Source organism: Aquarana catesbeiana, linkage group LG03 (assembly GCF_042186555.1).
Source record: "Aquarana catesbeiana isolate 2022-GZ linkage group LG03, ASM4218655v1, whole genome shotgun sequence".
NCBI lineage: Eukaryota > Metazoa > Chordata > Amphibia > Anura > Ranidae > Aquarana > Aquarana catesbeiana.
The window spans coordinates 15864855-15885708 of record NC_133326.1 but is presented as its reverse complement, the minus strand read 5'-3'; the positions used below and the strand labels follow the sequence as shown (position 1 = coordinate 15885708).

The following is a 20854-nucleotide window of genomic DNA, read 5'->3' as shown; positions in this document are numbered from 1 at the left end:
AAACATTATATATTGTTTTTTTTTTTCTAACACCCTAGAGAATAAAATGGAGGCCGTTGCAATACTTTTTTTTGCACCGTATTTGCTCAGCGATCTTATAAGCGCACTTTTTTGGGAAAAAATTAACTTTTTTTAATAAAAAAAAAATAAGACAACAGTAAAGTTAGCCCATTTTTTTTTTTTATATTGTGAAATACAATGTTACGCCTAGTAAATTGATATCCAACATGTCACGCTTCAAAATTGCGCCCGCTCGTGGAATGGCGTCAAACTTTTACCCTCAAAAATCTCCATGTGCGAAGTTTAAAAAAATTCTACAGGTTGCATGTTTTGCATTACAGAGGAGGTCTAGGGCTAGAATTATTGCCTTCGCTCTACCGATCGTGGCGATAACTCACGTGTGGTTTGACCACCGGTTTCATATGCAGGTGCTACTCACATATGCGTTCACTTGTGTGCGCGAGCTCGTCGGGACGGGGGGGGGGTTTTTAAAAAAAAAATTTATTTTTATTATTTTACATGATTTTATTTATTTTTACACTGTTTAAAAAAAAAAAAAATGGTGTCACTTTTATTCCTATTACAAGGAATGTAAACATCCCTTGTAATAGAAAAAAGCATTACAGGTCCTCTTAAACATGAGATCTGGGGGGTCAAAAAGACCTCACATCTCATATTTACACCAAAATGCAAAAAAAAAAAAAAAAAAGTAATTTAAAAAAAAGACAAAAAAAAAAAAAAAAAGTGCCTTTAAGACGTATGGGCGGAAGTGACGTTTTGACGTCGCTTCCGCCCAGCAGTGTCATGGAGACAAATGGGCGCCATCTTCCCCTCACTCGTCTCCAGGCACAGAAGGGAGACAGACGCGATCGCCTCCGCCGCTACTGACGGCTCTGGTAAGCGGCGGAGGGCACCGGATCGCGGCGGGACCCCTCCTACCACCAATAAAAGTGATCTTGCGGCGATTTTATCTGAAAGCCGACCCCTGCACGAAAACGGCGAGCTGCCATAATAACGATATCCGCCGCTAAACTTTGGACGTACAGCGGCGTGCGGTTAAAGTTAATGTGTCCCAATACTTTTGGTAATATAATTTCTACTAAATTGGGCACACCACAATAGGCTGGAGGGAAGATTCCATTCACAAGTGACTCGCTAATATAATCCAGCTGACAAGGATGTCAAAGCTGTGGAAAAACTGAACACAATGTAACTTTGCCCTCAGAATCCCGCTAAGAGAAACATTGTAACAATAAAAACTTCTTAAAGAGGAGTTCCACCCAGGGGCTCCATTAAAAAAAAAAAAAAAAAAAAATTAAAAAAGTCAGCAGCTACAAATACTGCAGCTGCTGACTTTCTAATTGGACACTTACCTGTCCCTGGGTCCAGCGATGCGGGGATGGAAGCCCCGCACGTCTCCTCCTCCGCTCGTCGGCATTTCAACTGTGGGCGCCGGGCTGTGGCTTCACAGCCTGGCACCCACTGCGCATGCGCGAGCGGCGCCGCCCGCCGTGATTGGCCGCTCAATCACCTGGGACCTGTAATGGGTCCCAGATGATTGACAGGAGGGAGGGAGCAGAGCCGAGTCCTTCCTGTGCCGAGGGGGAAGTGATGTCACCAGCCCAGGCACTGGAAGAGGCAGACTACGAGGGACCACCTAGCAACAGGCATTTAGAGGTAAGTAAAAAAAAAAAATATTCAAATTTTTTTTGTGTTTTTTTTTTTTTTTTCCCCTTTACAATTTTTCAGGTATTTTTGTTTTTTTGGGTGGAACCCCACTTTAAACTTCTTTATGGGTAAAACACAAAATCTCACAGAACTCTGAGCCCATCTATAGATCATCACTATGTGTGTCAGCCGGATGAATACAAAACCAGGACTGGACAAATGTGCTTTGAATCTAGGAGCCAGCTAAAGTTCTTTTTTTTTTTTAATTTTTTTAACCGCTTGCTGACCAGCGCACGACAACGCACAACAGCATGGCTGCGCAAATGGGCGTACCTGTACGTCCCCTTTAAGATGCGGCATTGTGGGGGAGGGGGCTCTGCGACTGTGCCCGCGGACTCCATGTCTGCCGGTGTCCTGCGATCGTTTCACGGAGCGGCAGAACAGGGAGATTCCTATGTAAACAAAGCATTTCCCCCGTTTTGCCTTATGACATAACAGAGATCACCGCTTCCTGTGATCGAGAGCAGTGATCGCTGTCATGTTGTAAGTGAGCCCATCCCCCCTCCCCCCTACAGTTATGCTGGCCATACACTATACGAAAAATCAGCCGAATCCATTTTCGAAAAACCGACATTCGGCGGCGAGAGCAAACGATAGTGCCGTCACGTAATGACCGAAAAATCGCTTAGTGGACATAAATTCATCATTTTTTTTTTCTTCGTTTTTTTTTTTTTTTTTTTTTACATATATCTAGTGCAAACAGTTCAGACGGGAAACACATTAACCTTTTTTTATTTATCGTTCATTCAGCAGAAAATTTCCAAACTTGTCCTTCGTTTTTTTCGACTGAAAAACGTCCCAACGATTAATGATTTTGTGCCCGTTAACTGGCCGGAAAAAAAACGAACGAACTGTCTAAATGACCAAATTTCGGGCAATTTTTCGTATAGTGTATGGCCAGCATTAGAGTCACTCCCTAGGACACACTTAACCCCTTGATCGCCCCCCCCCCCTTAGTGTTTAACCCCTTCCCTGCCAGTGTCATTTATACAGTAATCAGTGCATTTTTATAGCACCGATCGCTGTATAAAAAGACAATGGTCCCAAAACAGTGTCAAAAGTGTCCGCCATAATGTCGCAGTCACCATTAAAAAAAAAAGAAAGAAATAAAAATCGCAGATCGCCGCCATTACCCTGTTTCCCCGAAAATAAGACCTAGCGTGATTATCAGTGATGGCTGCAATATAAGCTCTTCCCCGCAAATAAGCCCTAGTTAAAGTCCTTGTAGGTCTTATTTTCAGGGTAGGGCTTATATTGCAGCCATCACTGACAATCACGCTAGGTCTTATTTTCGGGGAAATAGGGTACTAACAAAAAAAAATAATAATAATAAAAATGCTATAAATCTATCCCTTATTTTGTAGACATTATAACTTTTGCACAAACCAATCAATATGCGCTTATTGCGATTTTTTTTTTTTTAACCTAAAATATATAGAAGAATACGTATCGGCTTTAACTGAGGAAGAAATTTGTTGTTTTTTTAATATATTTTTGGGGATATTTATTACAGCAAAAAAGTAAAAAATATATAGCTTTTTTTTTTCCAAAATTGTCGCTCTTTTTTTATTTATAGAGCAAAAAATTAAAACCGCAGAGGCGATAAAATACCACCAAAAGAAAGCTCTATTTGTGGGAAGAAAAAAAAAAAAACAAAAAAACGTCAATTTTGTTTGGGTACAACGTCGCACGACCGCGCAATTGTCAGTTAAAGTGACGCAGTGCCGAATCGCAAAAAGTGCCTCTGGTCCAGGAAGGGGGGTAAAATCTTCCGGGGCTGAAGCGGTTAACCAACAAATCTTACAGGTGAAACAATGTAACAAGTTCCTGAAGGTGAAATTATCCTTTAACCCTTTCGCTGCCAGAGGCTTTTTTTGCTTTTTTTTTTTTTGCATGCGTTAAAAAAAAAAAAAAAAAAAAAAAAAAACTGTAACCCTAAAGACTACATAAACCCCCCCCCCCCCCAAAAAAAGATACATTTTCTGAAAGCAGACACCCTAGAGAATAAAATAGTGGTCGTTCCAATTTTTTATGTCACACGATATTAGCGCAAAGGTCTAGGAAACGCAAATTTTCCGTATATAATACACTAAAGTTAATTTTATGGCAAACAAACGCAATGAATTACCAGATTTTTTTCTTGTCAAAACATAAAAGCTGAGGTTGTACCGAGTAAATAGATACCCAACATGTCAAACCTTAAATTTGTGTGCGCCCGTGAAATGGTGACAATCTTCAGTACCCGATATTTCCCATAGGCGACCCTTTAAAAGCCCCCTATAGGTCTAGCGCTCATTCAGGCGTGCGACATGCGTATCGCAATCATTATTTTCAGGCGTTTACGATTGTATGTGCGTATATCTGGAGGGGGAGGGGGGCCTCACAGGCGCCAGGACACAATACAAATATCCTCGAGATCGATCGGCCAAAAAAGATAGAATAAAATAGAACAGAATACAGCACAAAATCATCTGATCAACCCAACTAAAAAAATGAAATAATATTTATTAGAAAACCAAAAACTATCCAATAAAAAAGATAGAAATGTAGACAGGCGAGATCAGGACACCTCATAATATTCCATAGAGAGATCAATCTGACTCCCCCAAAGTGACAGGTGACAGGACACCCCCCCCCCCCAAGTGAGGGAACACCCCCCAAAGTGACAGGTGACAGAAACCCCCCCCCCATCCACAACGTGACAGGATATCCCCCAATGTGACAGATGACAGAACACCCCTCACCCCCAATGTAACATGTAGGTGATGTCAGTGACCCGGATGTGAGGTGCTCGGTGTACAGAGGTGATGTTGGAGTACAATGTCCGTTATCTCCCCCTCCATCCCCCCCGGTCCTCTCACCTCCCCCGGTGTCTCCTCCTCAGTCTCTCGCCTCTCCTCCTCCTCCTCCCGCCATCTTGTGTTTGTATGGTGGGGGGAGCGCGCCCTGTCACGTGACGTCTGTAGACACGTGACTGTACCTCCGGTGACGTCACACCCCCGGAGTGCTCCGAGCGCTCCTCCGTGTTCATCACCTACCTACCGGACACCCTCCCCCCCCAACACCCCCCACCCACCGGACACCCTCCCCCCAACACCCCCCACCCACCGGACACCCTCCCCCCCAACACCCACCGGACACCCTCCCCCCCAACACCCCCCACCCACCGGACACCCTCCCCCCAACACCCCCCACCTACCGGACACCCTCCCGCCAACACCCCCCACCCACCGGACACCCCGCCCCCCCCAACACCCCCCACCCACCGGACACCCTCCCCCCAACACCCCCCACCCACCGGACACCCTCCCCCCAACACCCCCCACCCACCGGACACCCTCCCCCCAACACCCCCCACCCACCGGACACCCTCCCCCCCAACACCCACCGGACACCCTCCCCCCCAACACCCCCCACCCACCGGACACCCTCCCCCCAACACCCCCCACCCACCGGACACCCTCCCCCCAACACCCCCCACCCACCGGACACCCTCCCCCCCAACACCCACCGGACACCCTCCCCCCCAACACCCCCCACCCACCGGACACCCTCCCCCCAACACCCCCCACCCACCGGACACCCTCCCCCCAACACCCCCCACCCACCGGACACCCCCCAACACCCCCCACCCACCGGACACCCTCCCCCCCAACACCCCCTACCCACCGGACACCCTCCCCCCCCAACACCCACCGGACACCCTCCCCCCCAACACCCCCCACCCACCGGACACCCCGCCCCCAACACCCCCTACCCACCGGACACCCTCCCCCCCAACACCCCCCACCCACCGGACACCCTCCCCCCCAACACCCCCCACCCACCGGACACCCTCCCCCCCAACACCCCCTACCTACCGGCCCCCCCCTACCCACCGGACACCCTCCCCCCCCAACACCCCCTACCTACCGGACACCAACACCCCCTACCCACCGGACACCCTCCCCCCCAACACCCCCTACCCACCGGACACCCTCCCCCCCAACACCCCCTACCCACCGGACACCCTCCCCCCAACACCCCCCACCTACCGGACACCCCCCCAACACCCCCTACCCACCGGACACCCTCCCCCCAACACCCCCCACCTACCGGACACCCCCCCAACACCCCCTACCCACCGGACACCCTCCCCCCAACACCCCCTACCTACCGGACACCCTCCCCCCAACACCCCCTACCTACCGGACACCCCCCAACACCCCCTACCTACCGGACACCCCCCAACACCCCCTACCTACCAGACACCGTCCCCCCAACACCCCCTATCCACCAACCTACCTACCGCCCCCCCCCAACACCCCCTACCCACCGGACACCCTCCCCCCAACACCCCCCACCTACCGGACACCCCCCCAACACCCCCTACCCACCGGACACCCCCCAACACCCCCTACCTACCGGACACCCCCCCAACACCACCTACCCACCGGACACCCTCCCCCCCAACACCCCCTACCTACCGGACACCCCCCCAACACCCCCTACCCACCGGACACCCCCCAACACCCCCTACCTACCGGACACCCCCCCAACACCACCTACCCACCGGACACCCTCCCCCCCAACACCCCCTACCTACCGGACACCCCCCAACACCCCCTATCCACCAACCTACCTACCGCCCCCCCAACACCCCCTATCCACCAACCTACCTACCGCCCCCCCCCCAACACCCCCTACCTACCGGACACCCTCCCCCCAACACCACCTATCCACCAACCTATCTACCTACTTACCCACCTACCGCACCCCGCACCCCCCAACACCCCCTATCCACCAACCTACTTACCGCAGACCTACCTATCCACCGCACCCCGCCCCCAACACCCCCATCCACCTACCTATCCACCCACCTACCGGACACCCCCCCCAACACCACCTACCTACTCCCGGTCAAGTCCTTCTTCTCCACATAATAATTATAAGCCCTTTAGGAATGCAGAGAGGAGAAATCTGCAGTTTTTGTTTTTTTGCATTGCACCTGCAGATCAGCACAGGATTGGTCTGAACCTGGAAGCGCGCTATCCAATGGCGGTCCATCCATAAGGGGCGCACAGGCGTCATTCCCCCATCCGTGTGTCCAGCCCCAGTGGCCGCCACTGTGCCCATCAAATGCCGCCACTGTGCCCATCAAATGCCGCCACTGTGCCCATCAAATGCCGCCACTGTGCCCGTCAAATGCCACCACTGTGCCCGTCAAATGCCACCACTGTGCCCGTCAAATGCCACCACTGTGCCCGCCAAATGCCACCACTGCCCATCAAATGCAGCCACTCTGCCCCATCCAATGCCGCCACTGTGCCCATCAAATGCCACAACTATGCTGCCACTGTGACCCCCCCGCCCCACGAGCCTGCCTGCTCGCTGACTGCCCGGCACTTACCCCATCTTGGTGGGGCATAAGGCAGTGGGTGATGGCGGCGAGCTGTGGGATGGTGGAATGAGCAGCGGGTCAGGCAGTGGCTCCTGTATTCTTCATTTGTCTCGTCTTCCTTGATGGCTCCTACTAGGCGTCCAAACGGAGCTCCTGTGCCCTCAGCCAATCAGGTGACGGGTATTAGACCCATGCCTCCTGATTGGCTGAGAGGCAGTTCAGTGTTAGAAAAACGAATATTCATTCGCTTTTCTAACACACCTGGGTGGACTTTGCGCTCCGAGTTCACCTTTTTTGAAGCCTATTAGAGCCTATGGCTCTAATCAGGTGCTTAAAAAAACACCCCTCCACCACTGGAATTCAGGCGCCCGGCGTCCTAAAAAGGGCCGGATGCCTGAATAGGGGGTGGCTACAGCAGCCGTGGCTAGATTCATGCTATGCATAAATCTATCCATTCTACACAGAGGGCATAGGCTTGCGCACAGGGTGTGCCAGATGTGCGTAGGCACACCCTAATCGCCCTGTGCAGCACAGATTCCCCCTACTGCCCTGCAGGGCTGGTGCAAGGATTTTTGACACCCAGGCGAAACCTCATTTTGCCGCCCCCCTGGCTCCACCCCGTGTATACCCCACCTTTTTAATGACTGCTCAAAAACTTAAAATAAAAGTACCATAGGGTGTATGGTGAGGGGTGCAGGGTTCTATGGGTTGGTAGCAGGGTTTATAGTGAGGGGTGCAGGGTTCTTTGGGTGGGGTGCAGGGTACTATGGGGGGTTGGTAGCAGTGTGTATAGTGAGGTGTGCAGGGTACTATGGGTGGGGTGCAGGGTTCTATGGGTGGGGTGCAGGGTACTACGGGTTGGTAGCAGGGTGTATAGTGAGGGGTGCAGGGTACTATAGGTGGGGTGCAGAGTGTATAGTGAAGGGTGCAGGGTTCTATGGGAGGGGTGCAGGGTACTATGGGTTGGTAGCAGGGTGTATAGTGAGAGGTGCAGGGTACTATAGGTGGGGTGCAGGGTGTATAGTGCAGGGTTCTATGGGTGGGGTGCAGGGTTCTGTGGGTTGGTAGCAGTGTGTATAGTGAAGGGTGCAGGGTACTATGGGTGGGGTGCAGGGCTCTATGGGTGGGGTGCAGGGTTCTATGGGTGGGGTGCAGGGTACTATGGGTGGGGTGCAGGGCTCTATGGGTGGGGTGCAGGGTTCTATGGGTGGGGTGCAGGGTACTATGGGTGGGGTGCAGAGTTCTATAAGTGGGGTGCAAGGTACTATGGGTGGGGTGCAGGGTTCTATGGGTGGGGTGCAGGGTTCTATAAGTGGGGTGCAGGGTACTATGGGTGGGGTGCAGGGTACTATGGGTCGGGTGCAGGGTACTATGGGTGAGGGGCAGGGTTCTATAGGTGGGATGCAGGGTTCTATGGGTGGGGTGCAGGGTTCTATGGGTGGGATGCAGGGTACTATGGGTGGGGTGCAGGGTTCTATGGGTGAGGTGCAGGGTTCTATGGGTGAGGTGCAGGGTTCTATGGGTGGGATGCAGGGTTCTATAAGTGGGGTGCAGGGTTCTATGGGTGGGGTGCAGGGTTCTATGGGTGGGGTGCAGGGTTCTATGGGTGGGATGCAGGGTTCTATGGGTGGGGTGCAGGGTTCTATGGGTGGGGTGCAGGGTTCTATAAGTGGGGTGCAGGGTTCTATGGGTGGGGTGCAGGGTTCTATGGGTGGGGTGCAGGGTTCTATGGGTGGGATGCAGGGTTCTATGGGTGGGGTGCAGGGTTCTGTGGGTTGGTAGCAGTGTGTATAGTGAAGGGTGCAGGGTACTATGGGTGGGGTGCAGGGCTCTATGGGTGGGGTGCAGGGTACTATGGGTGGGGTGCAGGGTTCTATGGGTGGGGTGCAGGGTACTATGGGTGCGGTGCAGGGTACTATGGGTGGGGTGCAGGGTTCTATGGGTGGGGTGCAGGGTACTATGGGTGGGGTGCAGAGTTCTTTAAGTGGGGTGCAAGGTACTATGGGTGGGGTGCAGGGTTCTATGGGTGGGGTGCAGGGTTCTATAAGTGGGGTGCAGGGTACTATGGGTGGGGTGCAGGGTTCTATAAGTGGGGTGCAGGGTACTATGGGTGGGGTGCAGGGTTCTATGGGTGGGGTGCAGGGTTCTATGGGTGGGGTGCAGGGTACTATGGGTGGGGTGCAGGGCTCTATGGGTGGGGTGCAGGGCTCTATGGGTGGGGTGCAGGGTACTATGGGTGGGGTGCAGGGTACTATGGGTGGGGTGCAGAGCTCTATGGGTGGGGTGCAGGGCTCTATGGGTGGGGTGCAGGGTACTATGGGTGGGGTGCAGGGTTCTATGGGTGGGGTGCAGAGTTCTATAAGTGGGGTGCAAGGTACTATGGGTGGGGTGCAGGGTTCTATAAGTGGGGTGCAGGGTACTATGGGTGGGGTGCAGGGTTCTATAAGTGGGGTGCAGGGTACTATGGGTGGGGTGCAGGGTACTATGGGTGGGGTGCAGGGTTCTATGGGTGGGGTGCAGGGTACTATGGGTGAGGTGCAGGGTTCTATAGGTGGGATGCAGGGTTCTATGGGTGGGGTGCAGGATTCTATGGGTGGGATGCAGGGTACTATGGGTGGGATGCAGAGTTCTATGGGTGGGGTGCAGGGTACTATGGGTGGGATGCAGGGTTCTATGGGTGGGATGCAGGGTTCTATGGGTGGGGTGCAGGGTTCTATGGGTGGGGTGCAGGGCTCTATGGGTGGGGTGCAGGGTACTATGGGTGGGGTGCAGGGCTCTATGGGTGGGGTGCAGGGTACTATGGGTGGGGTGCAGGGTACTATGGGTGGGGTGCAGGGTTCTATGGGTGGGGTGCAGGGTTCTATGGGTGGGGTGCAGGGTACTATGGGTGGGGTGCAGGGTTCTATGGGTGGGGTGCAGGGTACTATGGGTGGAGTGCAGAGTTCTTTAAGTGGGGTGCAAGGTACTATGGGTGGGGTGCAAGGTACTATGGGTGGGGTGCAGGGTACTATGGGTGGGGTGCAGGGTACTATGGGTGGGGTGCAGGGTTCTATGGGTGGGATGCAGGGTTCTATGGGTGGGGTGCAGGGTTCTATGGGTGGGATGCAGGGTTCTATGGGTGGGGTGCAGGGTTCTATGGGTGGGATGCAGGGTTCTATGGGTGGGGTGCAGGGTACTATGGGTGGGGTGCAGGGTTCTATGGGTGGGGTGCAGGGTACTATGGGTGGGGTGCAGAGTTCTTTAAGTGGGGTGCAAGGTACTATGGGTGGGGTGCAGGGTTCTATGGGTGGGGTGCAGGGTTCTATAAGTGGGGTGCAGGGTACTATGGGTGGGGTGCAGGGTTCTATGGGTGGGGTGCAGGGTTCTATGGGTGGGATGCAGGGTTCTATGGGTGGGGTGCAGGGTTCTATGGGTGGGGTGCAGGGTACTATGGATTGGTAGCAGTGTGTATAGTGAGGGGTGCAGGGTACTATGGATTGGTAGCAGTGTGTATAGTGAGGGGTGCAGGGTTCTATGGGTGGGGTGCAGGGTTCTATGGGTGGGGTGCAGGGTTCTATGGGTGGGGTGCAGGGTACTATGGATTGGTAGCAGTGTGTATAGTGAGGGGTGCAGGGTACTATGGCGCTATAGCACTTGATGAGTGATGCTGCCGTTGTTCAGGACAGGCCAGAATGAAGAGCGGCCTCTACGATGGGGGGGCGGGGCCAGGGGTCACTGGGCAGAGAGGCAGAGCTGGCTGTAGGACGGTCACGGAAAACAATCAGAGACTGGTGACCATGAGAGACAGACAGATCACTGATCAGAGACACGCAGCGGCGCAGGGGATGTTTGCTTCCATTCCTTCGGGAGTCGGGACACAGTCCTCTGCTGCTGCTGCGCCTCTGACCCTATGTACGGACAGAGCGCCTGCCTGCTGAGAGTTAGTTGCTGCAGGGAGAGGAGAGCAGGAGCCGGGCGCCCTAGGCGGCTGCCTAGTTTGCCTAGTGGTAGCACCGGCCCTGCTGCCCTGGCTCCTTACCCCGCAGTGCTGCTGGCTTCCCTCCTCTCCTCTCCCGCCGGATGTTGCTGAGGGAATGTTTTAGGATGAGTGGAGGAAGGGGCTGGTAAATATGTAATTTACCAGTTCCTTCCCTTTCGTGAGGGGGGTGGAGATGGGTGCGGGCCGGAGCGACAGGGGGGGAGTGTCAGGTCCGTCTGCCGCCCCTCCCCCCGACCGAGGGAGCACCAGCCGCCACTGCTCCCGCCCCTATCTAGAACATTCTCCGCCCCCCATAGCGGCATGTGCACAAAGGCGGGGATGTCTGTGATATTATTGACATAATATGACCATATATGGTCAATGATGTCCCCGCCCCTTTATGTACAATCAGCTGTGGGGGGGGGGGGGGGGCAGGGATTGGCCTGACCAGGAGCAGGAGTGACAGCGTGTTTCCAGGTTCAGTCTGAGCCTGAGTTTGGACCAAACCGGTACTCATCTCTCATCTCACCCACAGTCAGTGTATGGCGGGTGCAATGCTCTGCCTCCTGCAGACTCTTCCTCCAGCCCCCCAGGACTGTCCTGAATTTCCTTCATGTAACCCTTTTATCGCCGTTGGTGGCAGTCGGGGGGAGGGGTGTTATTGGGGGAGGGGTTACACACACTCCTAGCTGCTAGGGCCACCAGGAGAGCAGGTAAGGTCCCGTTCACACCTCAGCATTTTGTAGCTGGGAGCGCCCAAACGCTGGAGAAGAAAAAATCTATTCTCGGGTCACATCTCCACTCCACGTCACCTGAAGCCAAACGCCTGAAGCTCACAAAAGTTAGCGCTAAAGCGCAGCTTTTTTTTTTACTTTTGTGGGATATGACTATCAAATGTTAAGAAGATAAGATAGAGAAAATACTTTTCAATGCATATTTTGTATTTTAATCGTTACCAAAGAAGTGCAGAGGTGCACTATGTACAGAGTTCAGGGGTGTGCTACTGTATGTACAGAGTTCAGGGGTGTGCTACTGTATGTACAGAGTTCAGGGGTGCGCTACTGTATGTACAGAGTTCAGGGGTGCGCAATGTACAGAGTGCAGAGTTCAGGGGTGCGCAATGTACAGAGTGCAGAGTTCAGGGATGTGCAGAGTTCAGGGGTCCGCGATGTGCAGAGTTCAGGGGTGTGAAACATACAGGGGGTGCACGATGTACAGAGTGCACAGTTCAGGAGTGCGCTTTGTACAGAGTTCAGGTGTGCGGAACGTTAATAGTGCAGAGTTCAAGGGTGCGCTATATACAGAGTTCAGGAGTGCGCTACGTACAGTCCACTGAGGGGGTGGAATCAGTGGTGGTGGGGGGGGATAGGATCAGTCCACTGATGGGGGTGGGGGATGGAATAAGTAGCAGTGGTGGTGTGGGGGGAGATAGGATCAGTCCACTGAGGGTGTTTGGGGAGATGGGATTAGTAGCGGCGGTGGTGGGGGGGATAGAATCAGTCCACTGATGGTGGTGGGGGGGATAGAATCAGTAGCAGCGGTGGTGGTGGGATCAGTGGCAGAGGAATGGCGGTGGAGGGATTGGATCAGTGGCAGAGGGATGGCGGTGGAGGAATGGGATCAGGGGCAGAGGGATGGTGGGATGGGATCAGTGGCAGAGGGAAGGTGGGATGGATGGGCTTAGGGGCAAAGGGATGGATGGGATCAGGGGCAGAGGGAAGGGTGGGATCGGGGCAGAGGGATGGTGGGATGGATAGGATCAGGGGAAAAGGGAAGGATAGGATCAGTGGCAGAGGGATGGTGGAATGGATGGGATCAGTGGCAGAGGGCTGGTGGGATGGATGGGATCAGGGGCAGAGGGATGGTGGGATGAATAGGATCAGGGGAAAAGGGAGGGATGGGATTAGTGGCAGAGGGATGGTGGAATGGATGGGATCAGTGGCAGAAGGCTGGTGGGATGGATGGGATCAGGGGCAGCGGGATGGTGGGATAGATGGGATCAGGGGCAGAGGGATGGATGGGATCAGGGGCAGAGAGATGGATGGGATCAGTGGCAGAGGGATGGTGAAATGGATGGGATCAGGGGCAGAGGGATAGTGGGATGGATGGGATCAGGGGCAGTGGGATGGATGGGATCAGGGGCAGAGGGATAGTGGGATGGATGGGATCAGGGGCAGAGGGATGGTGGAATGGATGGGATCAGGGGCAGAGGGATAGTGGGATAGATGGGATCAGTGGCAGAGGGATAGTGGGATGGATGGCATCAGGGGCAGAGGGATAGTGGAATGGATGGGATCAGTGGCAGAGGGATGGTGGGATCAGTGGCAGAGGGATGGTGGGATCAGGGGCAGAGGGGTAGTGGGATGGATGGCATCAGTGGCAGAGGGATGGTGGGATGGATGGGATCAGGGGCAGAGGGATGATGGGATGGATAGGATCAGGGGCGGAGGGATGGGTGGGATCAGTTACAGAGGGATGGATGGGATCAGGGGCAAAGGGATGGATGGATGGGATCAGTGGCAGAGGGATGGATGGGATCAGTGGCAGAGGGATGATGGGATTGATGGGATCAGTGGCAGAGGGATGGATGGGATCAGGGACAGAGGGATGGATGGGATCAGGGGCAGAGGGATGGATGGGATCAGGGACAGAGGGATGATGGGATCAGGGGCAAAGGGATGGGTGGGATCAGTGGCAGAGGGATGGATGAATGGGATCAGTGGCAGAGGGATGGATGGGATCAGTGGCAGAGGGATGGATGGGATCAGTGGCAGAGGGATGGATGGGATCAGTGGCAGAGGGATGATGGGATCAGTGGCAGAGGGATGGATGGGATCAGGTACAGAGGGATGGATGGGATCAGGGGCAGAGGGATGGATGGGATCAGGGACAGAGGGATGGTGGGATGGATGGGATCAGGGGCAGATGGATGGTGGTGGGAGGAATGGGATCAATGACACTGGCACTCACCTGCTCTCGGTGTCAGTCGGTTCCCCCTCCTTCATGCTCAGTGATTCTCTGCCCCTCTTCTCCCTCCTGGTGCCTCCAGTGATGGCTCTGGTAACGTGGGGTCTCCAGGAAGGGCAGAAAGCTCCTCCCCCTTCACTCTACTGGCAGTCAACTGCAATATTACTCGATCAGGTATTTATCCATCTAAGTCATTAACCCCTAGTTCACCAGTTTATATCGGATTACTCATTGTACCATTATCCACCTGTACTATTAACACCTTAACCCCTTCGCGACCACGCTATAGCCGAATGACGCTACAGCATAGCCGCGCTTTGCCGGGTAGCTGTCATATGACTTCCTCCCATGGTTGCGCTGCCTGCGCGCCCCCTGCGCATCGGCAGTGATCGGGGTAAAGAGCAAATCACAGAGGCTCTTTACCACGTGATCAGCTGTGTCCAATAACAGCTGATCACAAACGTATAAAGGATTTGCCGGTCATCTGACTCACTGCACCAGTCTGCTCTGCGTCCTGCCATCATGTCACATATCTGATTGTAGCGGCATCACTTGACATTCCCCCCCCCCCGCCACTGTGTCAGAGCAGGCAGGGGCGGAGCCTCTGCCAGGGACAAATCCAGGGACAGTCTTGGTCTGGGGACAGTGTCCTCAGTCCGGGTACTGTCCCCGGAAAATGGGGGCGTCTGGTCACCCTAACTTTAATGGCATCCCAGTCTTAGTCCATAGGGTCCATAGGGTTCAATATTGAGTTGGCCCGCCCTTTGCATCTATAACAGCTTCAACTCTTCTGGGAAGGCCGTCCACAAGGTTTAGGAGTGTGTCTATGGGAATGTTTGACCATATTTTCAGAAGTGCATTTGTGAGGTCAGGCACTGATGTTGGACGAGAAGGCCTGGCTCGCAGTCTCTGCTCTAATTCATCCCAAAGAAGTTGTATCGGGTTGAGGTCAGGACTCTGTGCAGGCCAGTCAAGTTCCTCCACCCCAAACTCGCTAACCCATGTCTTTATGGACCTTGCTTTGTACACTGGTGCGCAGTCATGTTGGAACAGGAAGGGGCCGTCCCCAAACTGTTCCTACAAAGTTGGGGGCATGAAATTGTCCAAAATGTCTTGGTATGGGGGGGGGATTATGGTGTGGGGTTGTTTTTCAGGGGTTGGGCTTGGCCCCTTAGTTCCAGTGAAAGGAACTCTTAAGGCGTCAGCATACCAAGACATTTTGGACAATTTCATGCTCCCAACTTTGTGGGAACAGTTTGGGGATGGCCCCTTCCTGTTCCAACATGACTGCCCACCAGAGCACAAAGCAAGGTCCATAAAGACATGGATGAGCGAGTTTGGGGTGGAGGAACTTGACTGGCCTGCACAGAGTCAAGGTCCTGTCTTGGTATGTTGTTGCCTTAAGAGTTCCCTTCACTGGAACTAAGGAGCCAAGCCCAACCCCTGAAAAACAACCCCACACCATAATCCCACCTCCTCCAGATGGTTTGGACCAGTGCACAAAGCAAGGTCCATAAAGACATGGATGAGTGATTTTGGGGTGGAGGAACTTGACTGGCCTGCACAGAGTCCTGACCTCAACCCGATAGAACACCTTTGGGATGAATTAGACTGGAGACTGTGAGCCAGGCCTTCTCGTCCAACATCAGTGCCTGACCTCTGGAAGAATGGTCAAACATTCCCATAGACACACTCCTAAACCTTGTGGACGGCCTTCCCAGAAGAGTTGAAGCTGTTATAGCTGCAAAGGGTGGTCCAACTCAATATTGAACCCTACGGACTAATGCTGGCCATACACTATACAGAAAATCGGCCGAAAAATCGTTCGTATGGACACTTCGTTCGTTTTTCGGCAAGTTAGTGGGTACAAATCGATAATTGTTTGTGACGTTTTTGTGGAAAAAAAACGAACGGCATGTTTGGAAAATTTCTGCCGAACGTACGATAAATTGCAAGGTTAATGTGTTTCCCGTCCGAACTGTCTGCACTAGGTATATGTAAAAAAACGAACACAAAATTATTTATTCATGTCCACTGAACAGATTATCGGTCATTATATGATGGCATGATCGTTTGCGGTCACGGTCGAACGTTCGTTTTTCGAAAATGGGTTCGGCCGATTTTCTGTATAGTGTATGGCCAGCATTAGACTGGGGTGCCATTAAAGTTCACGTGCGTGTAAAGGCAGGTGTCCCAATACTTTTGGTAATATAGGGGTTGATTTACTAAAACTGGTGCACAGAATCTGGTGCAGCTGTGTATGGTAACCAATCAGCTTCTAACTTCAGCTTCTTCAGTTTTGTTCAGGAAGGGGGTAAAATCTTCCGGGGCTGAAACGGTTAATGCAGCACACATAGTGCGCCGCGGCAAAATTGCTCTTGCTGACATCATCACCCCGCCCCCCCAGTGATGCCGAATCTGCCCCCAGACAGCCACCCACAGATTTTTAGGTGACTATCTTGGTTACTTGGGGAGCTACAGCTCTCTCTGAATAATGTGTCCGGGTGTCAGGTGGGCTGAAACCTGGACAAATGATTCAAAACTCAGACTGTCCGGGTGAATCCTGGACAGGTGGCAACCCTAGTACCGGACCATCTCCCTTTTTTCATCTATGAATATTTCCTGAAAATTATATCGTTAGAGCCGAACTTCCATCAACATTCACTAGGTTTAATCCCTATGCTGCTAGCATTAGTAAATACTGTAGATAGGAAGGTGCACTATGGGGGTTATTTACTAAAGCTGCAGAGTGCAAAACCTGGTGCAACTCTGCATAGAAACCAATCAGCTTTCATTGTCAAAACTGAATTTACAATTTGGCACTGCGTCACTTTAACTGACAATTGCGCGGTCGTGCGACGTTGCATCCAAACGAAATTTTTGTCCCCTTTTCCCCACAAATAGAGCTTTCTTTTGGTGGTATTTGATCACCTCTGCGATTTTTATTTTTTGCGCTATAAACAAAAGAACAGCGACAATTTTGAAAAAAAAAAAAAAAAATATTTTTTACTTTTTACTATAATAAATATCCCACATTTTTTTCAAAAAACAATTTTTTTTTTCTCAGTTTAGGCCGATATGTATTCTTCTACATATTTTTGGTAAAGAAAATCGCAATAAGCGTATATTGATTGGTTTGCGCCAAAGGTTATAGCGTCTACAAAATAGGGGATAGATTTATGGCATTTTTATTTATTTTTTTTAACTAGTAATGGCGGCGATCTGCGATTTTTTTTTTTTTTTTTTTTATTGAGACTGCGACATTATGGCAGACACATCGGACACTTTTGACACATTTTTGGGTCGATTGACAATTATACAGCGATCGGTGCTATAAAAATACACTGATTACTGTATAAATGTCACTGGCAGGGAAGGGGTTAACACTAGGGGGGCGATCAAGGGGTTAACTGTGTTCCCTCTCTGTGTTCTAACTATAGGGGGGATGGGACTTGCTAGGGGAAGAGAGAGATTTGTTCACACGATCAGTCTCTTCTCCCCTCAGAGAACCGGGATCTGTGTGTTTACACACACAGGTCCCGGTTCTCGCCGTGTCACGAGCGATCGCGGGAGCCCGGCGGTCATCGTGCCCGCCGGGCATTTGCATCGGCTCTGGGGGCGAGCAGCGGGCACGTGCATGCCCCTAGTGACTACAGGGCGAAGCGACGTAACATAACATTGGTGGTATTTGATCACCTCTGCGTTTTGGTTTTTTTTTTTTGTGCTATAAACAAAAAAAGAGTGACAATTTAGAAAAAAACGCAATATTTTTTATTTTTGCTATAATAAATATCCCCCAAAAACATATACATTTTTTTTTCTCATTTTAGGCCGATATGTATTCTTCTACATATTTTTGTTAAAAAAAAAAAATCGCAATAAGCGTATATTGATTGGTTTGCGCAAAAGTTATAGCGTCTACAAAATAGGGGATAGATTTATGGCATTTTTTAAAATTATTATTATTATTTTTTATTAGTAATGGCGGCGATCTGCAATTTTTATTGGGACTACGACATTATGGTAGAAACATTGGACACTTTTGACACTTTTTTGGGACCATTGGCATTTACACAGCGATCAGTGCTATAAAAATGCACCCTAGTGGCCACAGGGCGAAGCAATGTAACATAACGTCATTTCACCCAGCCGTGCCATTCTGTCGCAGTAAAACAGCGGCGACTGGTCGGCATGTGGTTAATACTATCCTTGGGCCTCCCAAAGGGGTTCCAGGTCTTTTATAATACTATAGTGTAGAGCTGCACGATTCTGGCCAAAATGAGAATCAACGATTCTTTTGCTTAGAATAAAAAGATCACGATTCTGGCGACATAAAATCTTTCACATTATACAAAAAAATTGGGCTAACTTTACTGGTTATTTATTTATTTTTTTTTTTTTTTAATTCATTAAAGTAATTTTTTCCAAAAAAATTGCATTTGAAAGATCGCTGCGCAAATACAGTGTGACATAAAATATTGCAACAGCCACCATTTTATTCTCTAGGGTGTCTACTAAAAAAAAAATATATAATGTTTGGGGGTTCTAAGTAATTTTCTAGCAAAAAAAAAAATAATTTTAAAGGTTTAGTGTTTAAGTGGTTAAACTTTCTTAATTTACACACCAAAGTGTATTCCTTTGACAAATTGTTACAATGTTTATACTTACAGTGTTCCAGCCTTTTTCTTTTTTTTTTTTACAAACACTGTAGCTGCTGACTTTTAATAAGGGCACTTGTCCAGCGAGCCCACGATGTTGGCCCCCCGAGGCCGATCCATCCATCGGATTGCGTGCCGGCGCCGCCATCCTAACTAAGGGAAACCAGCAGTGGAGCCTTGCGGCTTCACTGCCCCGTTTCCTACTGCGCATGAGCGAGTCGCACGGCGCTTTGTGAATGGCCCTGTTGTTTTCTGGGGGGGGGGGACACATGTCCCAGAAGGCAACGGGGCAGCTCGCCGAAGAGGAGGAAGTGACAGAACAGCGGCCGCGGAATAGGAAGAGGCAGATTACAAAGACTGCCTAACAACAGGGGTTTCTGGTAAGTAAAATTTTTTTTTTTTTTTTCACATTTTTTTAATAGATTTTTTGTAGAATTTTAATGTCATTTTTTAATTTTAGGGTGGACCTCCGCTTTAAGTTCACTGCTAAAGAATGTTGTGATTCTTGGCAGACTGCCCGGATTTTTTCTTCCTTTTTTTTGTCGGCTGTGGCTTCAGAAGAGCAGAGAGAAAATGAAACGCTTTTATCAAGATCGCAACGGGGAAAGAATCGCAATAACGATTCTTGACGATTAATCGCGCAGCTCTACTATAGTGTACACTAATGCCCCGTACACACGGTCGGATTTTCCGACGGAAAATGTGTGATAGGACCTTGTTGTTGGAAATTCCGACCGTGTGTGGGCTCCATCACACATTTTCCATCGGAATTTCCGACACACAAAGTTTGAGAGCAGGATATAAAATTTTCCGACAACAAAATCCGTTGTCGGAAATTCCGATCGTGTGTACACAAATCCGACGCACAAAGTGCCACGCATGCTCAGAATAAATAAAGAGACGAAAGCTATTGGCCACTGCCCCGTTTATAGTCCCGACGTACGTGTTTTACGTCACCGCGTTTAGAACGATCGGATTTTCCGACAACTTTGTGTGACCGTGTGTATGCAAGACAAGTTTGAGCCAACATCCGTCGGAAAAAATCCTAGGATTTTGTTGTCGGAATGTCCGAACAAAGTCCGACCGTGTGTACGGGGCATAAGAGAGAAAAAAAAAATTGCCCTGTTTGGGTTTGGCTTTGAAGAAAAGGTGGCAACCCCATATGGTAACACTTTATTACCCCGCTTTCCCGAAAATAAGCCCTACCCTGAAAATAAGACCTACAAGGACTTTAACTAGGGCTTATTTGGGGGAGGGGGGGGGGGCTTATATTGCAGCCATCACCGACAATCACACTAGGTCTTATTTTCGGGGAAACAGGGTAGTGCCAAAAAAAAAGTTTTGTCAATCAACAAAACTTTGAAAACTTAGGACTCTCCATGGATAAACAGGGACCGTGGCAAAAACGTTCCAGACCGTTCTCCAGATATGGCAAGCCGGTGGTGGCCCCATGCTAGCCACAGATTTATCATTGCCGGATGAAGGATACTCAATCATGTGATCTTTAATCCTGAACAGGACACAAGTCCTTCTGCCTCCATGCACTTTACAAACCACACATGCTTCTCAGAAAGCAGCGAAATGAGAAGACTTTTGTTGTAGATAATTCTTTAACAGGAAATGGCCACGATGATGCAGAAGACATTAGCAATTATATATGAATGAATATTGAATTACCTTTCCATAGGAGACATCCTTCCGAGTCTTGAATGTGCTCTGTACAACGATCGGCGTCTCCTAACGAGCCAGCAGTGAATGAGACGCTTGCTGTGTCCTTGTTCCTCTGACTAGCAGTGTGATGGGGAAACCCTGCGGTTTTTTAGAACACGCACCGGGTCTTTGTAACATGCTGAGATTACAGTTGGGAGGTGGAGGAAGTCACACGGACGAGCCACTTTCTGCTCGTGTTCTTGGCGAAGGTTCTTGGTCCACGCTGGGGCTGGTCCCTTTCCAGGTCTATGGAATGTTTTTCTTGGAAAACAAAAAAAAAAAAAAGGAACAGCTGCTAAAACTCTTAACCAGGTGCTGGCAGGAAAAGAGGCCGAGGTTCAAACAGCTGAAGAATTCCATGTTGCGGGAATTATTATTACCGCATAGAAAAAAGAAAAGTGCTTGGCTACGCATGCCAAAGAGGCTGATAGGAAGCTGAGAATGACAAGACAT

At 50.9% G+C, this 20854-nt stretch overlaps 1 protein-coding gene across 1 annotated transcript in view; it reads right to left on the bottom strand.

Moving 5' to 3' along the window:
- LOC141131235 (C-myc promoter-binding protein-like) overlaps positions 1-20523 on the bottom strand; it is a gene marked incomplete in the record, with an annotated part of 198952 nt that extends 178429 nt beyond the window's left edge. Inside the window, 1 exon segment of the mRNA XM_073618313.1 lies at positions 20369-20523. Coding sequence (XP_073474414.1) covers positions 20369-20385 — 17 coding nt within the window.
- Positions 20524-20854: the final 331 nt, after the last annotated feature.